We start from the raw sequence: 10,198 nt of genomic DNA, 5'->3' as shown, positions 1-10,198 counted from the left end.
AAAAAAAAAAGCCAATCTTAGATTCACCTTCATGACCTTTTGATATAATGACACCTGGATTCCAGAGACTGTCCCTCTCCTACTCTTGACCACCTGCCACTAAACATGATTGGACTGTGCAGCCGATGAGGCTGCTGACACAGACAGGCCTAGTTTCTCATCAGCTCTGCAATGCTAGGGAGAGTTTACTCCTAATCCTCACTTTCTTTGTCTGCAAAATGGGGAAATAATGGTGCCTCGCCCATTGGATTAGGTGAGAATAAGTCACTCCACAGGGCCTAGCACCCAGGAGCGCAGTGCTTGGTAGACATGCCCCCATCACAGGCAAGCCTACGCCCACATCTAACATCTGAAAACACTGAGGCTTGGAAGAAAGGGGTCTCCTCTGTAAAAGGAGGAGAGACGGGGCAGTGGCCCAGGAACTAGAAATGCTTAGATTTCTAGATGCTGGCCACTGGCTAAATGCTTTACACACATCTCACTGAATCTGCACAACACAGAGAGGTGCACCTTATCCTCATTTTACAAACAAGGAAACTATGGTTGGGGGGGGGGTGGTTAAACAGCTTATCCGAGGCCTCTCGGCTAGTAACACCACCCAAGACTTCCCCCTGCACTTCAGTGCAGCTCTCATCTAGCCTTGGCCCCGACAATTCTGGCTTGTCCAGGGAACAGCAGCACAGGGATGCAAACTCTCAGCATTCTCTACCCACTCCTGGCTCAATGCTGTTTTCACCACCAGTTGCTACTTTCCTACAGAAACCTTCAAGCAAGGCTTTAATTCCCTCTCCATGCCCCACTTCTCCTGCCCCTAAGGCTCTGTGCTCCTTGGGCTACAGATAAGGGAGGAGATGGTATGTATGCATGGACTGTATCCGTGGAGACTACTCTGATCTGGGAGCCACTGTGCTAAGAAACTCTGCTTCCCCAGGAGCTGTGCACTTCATAGGATTCATGGAGCTTCCCACCCCACCCCACCTGCTGGCTGCCATCCAGGCTCCCATTTAGCTCTGATCTGGAAAGACCTGCCCTAGAACTAGGGGTTAGGAGCACCCTGAGTTAGACATCCCTTTCTCCTTTCCCATCTTCCTTCTGGGTCATAAATGATTCCGAGCGCCACCTATGTACTAATCTCCACTTCTCTTCCCCAACTGGAAGTTGGGAAGTGGCAGGGGAGCGGGGTGGGGATGGAGGGAGGTCCAGACTTTAGACCCCTAGGAAGTCAAGAGATGACACCACCTCAGTGGCCAGGTGGAGGCAACTTTCCCTTAGCCTCTGGAAATAAAAACATTTCCCGCAGTTATCCGTTCATTTGGAAACGTGGCCGTATTTAATATACGGTCTACCAGTTTTTCTTAGAAAGCTCGCAATGTTTACAAAGTGCTACATATCCTTTGTATTTAAAACAATACAGTAGGACACAGAGGTATGATTATAAAGTGACAGACTTGCATGTCCTTTAACTATTTATGTCTTCAGGAGTTTCTTGTCAGACCCGGAGCCCAAATCCTGGGGCTGCCAGCTCCTAACACATAACTTTGGGCAAATGCCGTGGTGTCCTCATCTGTTAAGATACAGATGGTTTTTCCTATTTCCGAGCGTAGCTCTGAAGATGAAGTGAGCACGATGTAAGGTACTGAGCCCACTTGAAGCACACCTTGTTACTAAAATGACAGACATGCTCCTGCCACTGCCCAGTTCTCTCCGGAACTTGCCTCTAGACATGGTTTTTATTGTTACTTTAGAAATCGTAACAATTTCATTGAGGTCACATATTTTTCACCCCCGACTGTCACTCAGCTCAGTCACTGGATAGTTGGGAGAAAATAAATTGGCTCCCAACTTCTGGGAAAATTTGGCAAACTTTGGCAAAACCAAAATACCATTCAAGGGGTGAAGTTTCATCATTACAGAAGATATGCAGGAGAACTGGCACAGGTGTCTGAAGGAAACTTCCAGAGAGGTGAGCCAACCCAGCTAGAGCGACCCAGCCACAGCTGCCCAAGGGAGACAGCAGCCACAGGACACGCGCTCTGGTGCCCTTCCCGAAAGAACGTTAGGCACGTGCCTTCGTGGTTTGCAATGTCCGGGAGAAATGCACCCACCCGCGGGGAGTCTTCTCAGCCGGTCTTACCTCCTGGACCCTGGAGCCAGGATCGGAGTCCCATTAACAAGCTGCTTCCTTCCAGCCTGGCCAGAGCACCAAGCACCGAGCACCTGAGGTGCCCCATTCTAGCACTTTCCCCGTCTCCACCCAGGCACGGTCACTCTTAAGCCTTCGTCCTGTCAGCCTCACTTCCCTTCTCTGCAGGACCAGGACGGGGGGCCAGGAGGCTAGAAAGGCTTCCTGGGCAGAGAGCAAAACCCATCTGTAAAGATCGAACACGGGGAGCTGCAAGCTGACTGCGGTAGGGCAGGCTCTGGGACCCAGAGAGGAACGCCGCTGGTTTCAATACAGAAGTGGGTCTAGACCAAGTGCGTTCCACTGGACACACTCAGAAGTCACTGGCAGAAGAGAAAGGACACTGAGTCATGGCATTCACCCAGGACACAGCAGAGGAGGCTGCAGATGGAGGGAGGTAGGACACAGGAGTTCCCCGCACTTAGTATTTTAACCAAATGGAAGAATCATTTGGGTCTAGGGGAGAGAGTGACCTAATTATTCTTTATAGTTCCCCGTCCAACCATGTGGGGCTCTCGCCAGCCCCCCAACTGCGGCACTACAAAGTAAGCACAGGAGAACGATGGAAAATACTGTATTTATGTACACAGGAGGGCAGCTGCAAACCCCGAACAGAGGAAAGGCCGCCCCAGAGGAAAATGTTAGCAGCAAATTCCTGTCTCCCTCAGCACTCCCAAGGCAGCTCAAGTTGGAAGGCTGGGCCTCCGGTCTCTCGGCACCCATCACACCCTTCCCATTGTAGAAATCCCAGTAAGGCGGGGAAAAGGAACTATTGCCAGGAGTGAGGCTCGGTGGGAGCTGGGGTGCCTAGTCATTCCTAGAGAAGAGGCTGTGGCTCTATCATGAGGGGGGGACCAGGAGCGATGCTGGGACTTCTTCTCCGGGCCCTGTGGCCTGCTCTGTTGAAGGCTGGCAGCAGGTGGGGACCAGTAGAGAGAACTGGAAGAAAGTTAGTCACGGTTCATGGGTGTGCGCACACATGCGTGTAGCAGGACACAGGTTGTGCGTTTTCCTTGTGCTTGATGTCTCCACCTGCCGTCCTCTCCGTGACGACAGCCTAATACTCTGCACCTCTGTCTCTCTGTGGCTAGGGATCTGGAAACCAAGTGTCTCTCCAAACAGAACAGCTCTGGTTTACCAACATGGCACAGGTTAACAGTTGTCCAGGGGGAGGTAAGACAGATGACTAGAAGAGTGGTTTGCTCCAATCAGATATCCTTGATTTGGTTCTTTTTTAAAATAACAGGCTGGTGACAGGTATGATGGCTCAAGAATGACATGGTTCCAATTCTGCTATTACCCTGAAAGAGGTCCCCTCGCTGACCTCCCAGAGAGCAACGCTCCAGCAGGCAGAGGCCATTCTTGCAGCTGCAGTCCCGACTGCTACCTGCCTTCTTGACGGGGCCTCACTATCTCTCCCACACCAACAAGACTTCACATTTCCAGGGTTCCTCTCAGACCCGGGCTGGACTTCGTCTGGAGAGTCTGAATAGCCCACAGTGTTGGGGAGGGGGGTGCCCAAGTGCCCAGCAGGGTGTCCAAAGGACCCGATTCTAGACACTGGATTTAGGGGCAGAGTTGAGGGGGATCTCCTTGAGCTCCGTCCGCATGCACAGGTACTCCCCGATGACAGCCATGAGCGCAATGCACACGGCCTGGACCAGCCACCAGGTCAGCGCCGAGGGGAATCGGGAGCTGTAGAACCAGCAGCCCAGGAGGTGAAAGAAATGGACAGTGACAGTGAAATCCAGACACTGCTTCCCTCGCCGGATGAAGTACAGCAAGCCCAGGGCACTGTGGGGAGAGGACAGCAGTGAGTTGTCACTGGGTTGTCCTGGCCTTGGATCATTTGGGGAGGAAGGACAATTAGGAGAACAGCACAGTGGTCAGGAGCAAGCAAGAGAAGTGAGAAGCGAGGGTTCCATTATTAGATGCCTAGAGAGAGCTGGCAGGTAATGCGGGGAGGGAACCAGCTGGATAGAAGAAAAATGAAAGTACAAGCTCAATGAGAAATGGCGACTGTCACTCAGGGGAATCCAAGGGACTGGTGGGGACTGCAGCACCCTGAAGCACACGCTGGCCATCCAAAGCGGGGACCACAGCAACCTGCAGCTGGGCAAATCCTCATGCTGGAAGGTTGGCCTGGGATCAATTGAGCTTCCCATTTTCTAAGAGAAGCCAGAAATCTGGATTTTTTTTTTTTTTTTACAAAAAACATATGGACTTTCAACTCAGGGGGAAAATATTTTGAACACCACTGGGGGATGGTAAAACAGAGCATGATCTAGGAGCCAAATTCAGGTCATAGTCAGCCCACCCGTTCTCAATCTCCAGGGTGAGGTCAAGAATAGTAATGTACAAGGTGCTGTTTTAAGTAAGTATTTCCCATGAATGAATTCATTTAACCCTTAAAACTATGAGATGGGTAATATCATTTGCCTCATTTTACCAATGAGGAAACCGGGGCTTAGACAAATCAACCTGTCCAAAGTCACGAGCCTCGTGGGAAAGCTGAGAGTCAAAGCCAAGTAAGTCCACCTCTACAGCCTGAGATCTTAATTGTTACGCTAAACTGCCTCTCAAAGGGCAGGCAATGGTCACGAGTGACCTTAAATGTTACCCAGCCAAACCCCTCAGTGTACCAGCGAGGTGCCCGAAGCCCAGAGAGAAGGGAGGTAACTTGACCTATGTCACAAGGACCAAGAAGAGAACCGACTTCTCCTGACCCCCAGGCCCACCCCTTCCTCGCCTCGTTCCACAACAGGGAAGTGTTGAGATGGAAGCCATCCCATGGGCAGCATGCAGAGTGACCTAAGAGCTTTCCAGCTACGTCAAAACAGCGGGGTAAGGAGCCCTATAATGCAGCCAGTCCCGAACTGACCTTCGCCACCCACTTTGGTCCACCAGGCCCCAGGAATACGTGCCAGCCTGTCTCATGTGCAAACTGAGGAAGTTAGTTCCAGTGCTGGGGCCCCCAGGAGCTGGAGAGCAAAACTGGTGATACTCACCAGGTGAGGGCGTTGAGGATGAAGGACATCATGGCCAGCCGGCCTGGAGGGGTGGAAAAGCCCAGGATCTGAGGGGGAATCACAAATGGAAATATGCTGGAAAAGTGGCTTGGCTTGGCAGAGCTCCAGGCTCCAGGCCCTCCTAAGGAACAAGCATTCTTCCCAGAGCACAAAAGAAACAGGCCCCCCATTTGTATGCCAGCCTATTTCCAACACGGTACTTTCACGGACATCCACTACGATATCTCAGAGGACCCCAAATGGTAGTCGGGAAGAGACTTACAAAGAAGCAGAAGTTCAGAGAAGTAACTTGCCCAAAGTGATACAGTCAGTAAACTGAAGAGTAAGGGTTTTCATACAGGGTTTGGTAAACTGAGGCCCCACCAGCCAGACACCTCGTTTTGGAAATAAGGTCTTATGGGAATGCTACTACACCCACCTGCTGAGTACTGCCGCTGGCTGCTTTTGTACCACAATCGAGTAGTTGAGACCTAAAACCTTTCCTATCTTGCCCTTTAAGAAAAGGTCTGCCAACCCCTGGTCTATAATTCGGGTTGTGTGCATGAGATGGCTCTTCAGCAAAGCCTGGGATTCCCACATGACCTTTCCAGGAGGACAGAGGCTCCTAAGAAGCTACTACTGGGCACCCGGGGCAGGGGGTGGGGGAGGGTGGGTGTGTGTGTGTGTGTGTGTGTGTGTGTGTGTGTGTGTGTAACGCAACTTCCACCACTCTTGATACAATATTACTGAACACCAAACACCTGCCCAGCATTTTCAGCTTACAAAGGCCTCTGACTTTCCTGATCTCCTGTTATCCTCACAACAAACTAATACCTTGCCTAAGGGCTACACAGCGAAGGAGCAGCAGGAGCAAAGATTTCATTCCACATCTCGTGGCTTTGAGATCTCTGCTCATTACCATACACCACAGCTGCCTCTCAGATGCAGACATCTCAAAGGCCTCCATGACTTGATAAAGCACTTTCATCTTCCTAGGCACCTCTGGGGTCTCTAGGTTTCATAACATTTTGCCAAAAATTATTCTGCCCAGTTTCCAGAAGAGAAAACAGGCTCAGAAAGGTGAAACAACTTGCCCACGGTCCCACAGCTAGTATATCTGGACCTAGACAGGATGCTAAACCTCTCTGAATCCAAAGTACAGGGTCTTTGCATTGCAGTCCAAGACCTCTCCACTACTGGTCTCATGATTTTGCAGACAGGAAAACTGAGGTTCAGAGGGGACAACATTTGGCCCACATCACACAGCTACTTATTAAGCGGAATTTAAACGAAGGCCTGATTCCAAAGTCTAAGAAGTTTCCATTATACCTCCGTGAATGCTCTTTTATCCATTCCCCTCTCCAATTTGGCACCTGAGAATCTGGGGTCCAGGGAAGTGAAGTCACTTTCTCAGACTGACAGAGAGGAGATGCATCAGGTGGCCTGGAACGCAAGGCTGTTCCTTGACATCCAGGGCCTTCCTTTGTACTAATAATCTGCTGCTGCTAACAGTCATTAAATTTTATGGATAGGGCACCTGAGGCTTAGAAAGACAAGATCCCTTCCCCAGGACCACAAAGTGAGATACTGGTCCAGTCAGGTCTGGAGCCCCGTAGTGTCCGACCACAAAGCATATCCGACGAGGCCGAGACTCCGCCCGCGCTGGCCTGGAGACCCTACCTCGGCGTCGAACATCTGGTCCAGCGAGGGGCTGCTGCGCACCAGCCCGTCCACCAGCGCCAGCCACAGGCCCAGTGAGCCGTAATAGACGGTCTGCATGAGGACGATTTGCGACAGGATCAGCAACGGGTCCCACACGTAGCTGCGGAACTGGCCCGCCATGCCGGCCCGCGGGGCCCGGCCGCCACCCGGGGCCTGGGTCAGCGCCGCCGCGCCATGGGCCCCAGGCCGCCCTGGCACCTGCGAGAACACATGCCGGGCCTCAGCCAGCCAGCCGTCGCCATGGCAACGCTGCCCCGCCCGGGAGGAGGGACTGGAACGGAGGGGGCGAGCCCATTCCGGGAGTGGGGGTGAGGGCGGGGCGGACAGACCCATTCCCAGATTAAGGGGAAATCCTGCCCATTCCGGCTGTTCGGGGCCCGCCCGTCCTCAGGCTCCTTCGGGGTCCACTTACCGGTGACGAACTCGCGGGCCGAAGTGTCCGAGCGCGGCCCAGCCTCACCCGCCTACCCTCTAAACGGCGCTGACAGACAGGACCATGGAGGAGAAGCCCTACCGGCCTAGAGAGGCAAAGATCCAGCAACAGCAGCAGAGCAACGACGGCGTAGGAAAGAAGCGTTTCCGGGGAGGGCGGTGAGGGGCGGGGCTGAGACTGCGCAGGCGCAATAGACGCAATCTTCGGCTGAGCCACCTAAACCCTGGTACGGGCAGCCGGGAAGCGAAGTGTGCACATGCGCAAGGTGAAGAATGAAGGCGAACGGAAGGAGGCACGTTAAGCGGTAGAGCTTGCGTGCCCTCTACAGGGGAATCTTGGAGAGAAGGGGAGCAACCAGGCGACTAGGGAACGGGGTGGGCGAGAGCCAGGGAAAAAGATGTTTAGGAATTAACAAGTAGATAAGTGCTGATTCTACTTTACCTCTTCTAGTTAAAGTCTGGGATAACTTTAAATGAACTTGCCAGCTCTACCACACATGATTTTGTCACTGTTCCGTTTTACAGCTAATTAAGGCTCAGAAAAGGAAAGCAACATGCTGCCTCAAAGAGTTAGAAGACATAGAGTTAGTGCCAGTCAGGATTAGAATTCCCGTGCCAACGACGCAGCATTAATTTCTTGTTACTGAGTAACAGCAAGGTTTGGACACGTATGAATGGGATAGTCCTTGCCCTCTGACACAATCTAATTATTAGAAAGGCAAAGTAGTGAGTGTTTTATAATGTGGGTATCAGTTTATATTTATATGTACATATATATTTGAAATAGGAGATAGAATGTATTCTGAAGTGATAACCAGGGGCAGATCCGACCCTGCCTTACCATCATGACTTTTCTTTCCGCCTTTTCGGAGTCCACACAGTGTAGACAGTAAATATTTGCTTAATCAGTCAAAACACAGGAAAAATAACAGCAAATTGGTGAATCGCATTTTTCCTGCCCCAGCAGATCAAAACCCCTTAACTTCATTGAGTCTAGATCCCCCTCCTCCAGAATGGAAAGAAAGGAAGAAACTGGTTCCAGGGAAAGAATCTGGGTTTTAGAGTCAGCTCTACTAGCTGTGTGACTAAAAAGCCATTTCCTGCTTTAAACCCCCAGCTTCCCTGATTATGAAATGAGGAGTTGGACAAGATTAACGCTTGCCAACATTCAATGTACCCTCCACTAATTAGCTTCCCATTTAAAAAAAAAAACTTATAGAAGACTCATGAAACTGCCAGTCAGAACTTCTGAATAGCATGTGATAATCTGTTTTATCACCTTGAGTTGACACTATTCCAGACGAAAGTAAAGAAAGGTGAGACTTTATCAAGAGTAAGTATGTGACTTCCTTTATCATTTAGAAATACTGTGAACAGTTCCCTTGGACTCCAGTTTGGAATTCATCAAGGCCTAAAGACTTCTGAGGTGCTTTCCAGCTCAACTATTCTTTTAGGTACTTGGATTCCGGTCAACAAATATATATTGAAATCCCTCTGGTCCACTGATGACTCGTATGATCTAGTGTTCCTGAGAAAACTTCTTCTGTTTACCAAGTACCTACATGATCACGATCTTGCTTCATCTTGGCAATCTGAGAAGGTTGAGATTATTATCCCTCTTTTAAAAGTGAGGAAATGGAGGCTCAGAGAGGGGACGTGACTTTACATAGGTAAGAGAGCGCCTAAGAAGCTGAGCAGAGATTCAAACCCAAGACACCTCACTCCAGAACCCAGATTACCATTTCTGAAGAAAAAGATAAGGGGCAGTGAAATAAGTGGTAGAGGAGTGAGGAGGTCAGGAAAAGGGCTTGAGAGGTTTTACTTAGTTCCGCAGGCAGCTTGGTCTTCCTTTCAAATACCGGAATGTTTGGCTTCTCCTGAGTCAGGGGCCTCTGACTTCACAGCAGGGCCCTCTCCACCAGTCTCCTCCCACCTCCCACGGAGGGAAGGCCCTCCCTACCCACTCTCCTGAAATGGAAAATGCAGGTAGCCTGAGGCTTAGGGCCTGAATAGCTGGAGTCTGAGGTCATTCCTGAAGCCTGGAGCTCAGCTCCGCCTTTGGGAAGCCTCCAGGAAACCACCCCTGGACCTGCAGGACAGCCTATCACACTTTCCTTTAGCCTGGAGGATTTCAGCTCTTGATCTCCCACCTTTCAAAACTTGGGAAATGGGGCACCCGTGTCTTCATTTGGATACAACAAGGAAACCGAGAGCTGGGGAAAACCACAGTAACTCCCTTGGCCAACCTCCTTGGCCCATTTTGAGAATCTGCCCACAGGAAGCCTGGAGAAAAAGAAAAATGAGCTTTGGATTCAGACCACAAAGCCTGAACTAGGGCCCCAGTGACCTGCCATGTGACCTTGAGCGAGTCCCATGCTCAGTCTTAGTATCCCAAACTCCAAAATGAAAGAGGAGCATTACACTCCAACTTCCAAATCGGAATCACCTGAGGAACATACTATATTGTCAGACTCCCAGGCCTTACCTGCAAGCCAAAATCTGAATCTCTAGAAGTAGAATACAGATATCTAGATATTTAAAGAGCTCCCGAAGTGATTCAGAAGTAGGACCAACATTTGGTAGTTACAGAACAAAACGATCTGTAATTGACCTCAAACCAAATCCTCCTAACAGAAAATTGCTCTGTGACCTTGCTGGGTCCACGGCTCTCTTTAGGCCTCAGAGTTTTTTTCCATTTGTAATCTGAGGGGTTTGGACCAGAATAGCTGATCTTCAAGGGCCGGTCCCACGCTGCTAGGTCTGTGGTTCCAAATTTATGAATGAGATTTTAAACTTCAGGCCAGAGACTGAATGACACGCAGCCACAAGCTGGGACAAACTGTCCTCTAGGTGG

At 50.6% G+C, this 10,198-nt stretch overlaps 2 protein-coding genes across 4 annotated transcripts in view; both read right to left on the bottom strand.

Moving 5' to 3' along the window:
• The window catches only part of DBNDD2 (dysbindin domain containing 2), a 39,877-nt gene extending 32,929 nt beyond the window's left edge, over positions 1-6,948 (bottom strand). Inside the window, exon 1 of the mRNA XM_029916731.1 lies at positions 6,871-6,948. The gene's annotated coding sequence lies outside the window, so the exon portion shown is untranslated. The remainder of the gene's footprint in view (positions 1-6,870) is intronic.
• SYS1 (SYS1 golgi trafficking protein) overlaps positions 1-7,503 on the bottom strand; it is a 37,813-nt gene extending 30,310 nt beyond the window's left edge. The window contains exons 1-4 of one of the 3 annotated variants that reach the window (XM_029916729.1): positions 7,325-7,503; positions 6,871-7,110; positions 5,191-5,258; positions 2,741-3,976 (exon numbers count right to left, since the gene is read on the bottom strand). In XM_029916729.1, the coding sequence (XP_029772589.1) occupies positions 3,736-3,976; positions 5,191-5,258; positions 6,871-7,032 (471 nt within the window). In that variant the 5' untranslated portion in view covers positions 7,033-7,110; positions 7,325-7,503 and the 3' untranslated portion in view covers positions 2,741-3,735. Of the gene's footprint in view, positions 1-2,740; positions 3,977-5,190; positions 5,259-6,870; positions 7,287-7,324 lie in introns of those variants that run through there. The other 2 variants (XM_029916728.1, XM_029916730.1) reach the window with 2 other exon arrangements.
• Positions 7,504-10,198: the final 2,695 nt, after the last annotated feature.

This window comes from Suricata suricatta, chromosome 12 (assembly GCF_006229205.1).
Source record: "Suricata suricatta isolate VVHF042 chromosome 12, meerkat_22Aug2017_6uvM2_HiC, whole genome shotgun sequence".
Taxonomy (NCBI): domain Eukaryota; kingdom Metazoa; phylum Chordata; class Mammalia; order Carnivora; family Herpestidae; genus Suricata; species Suricata suricatta.
This window is presented reverse-complemented; position numbering and strand designations above follow the sequence as displayed.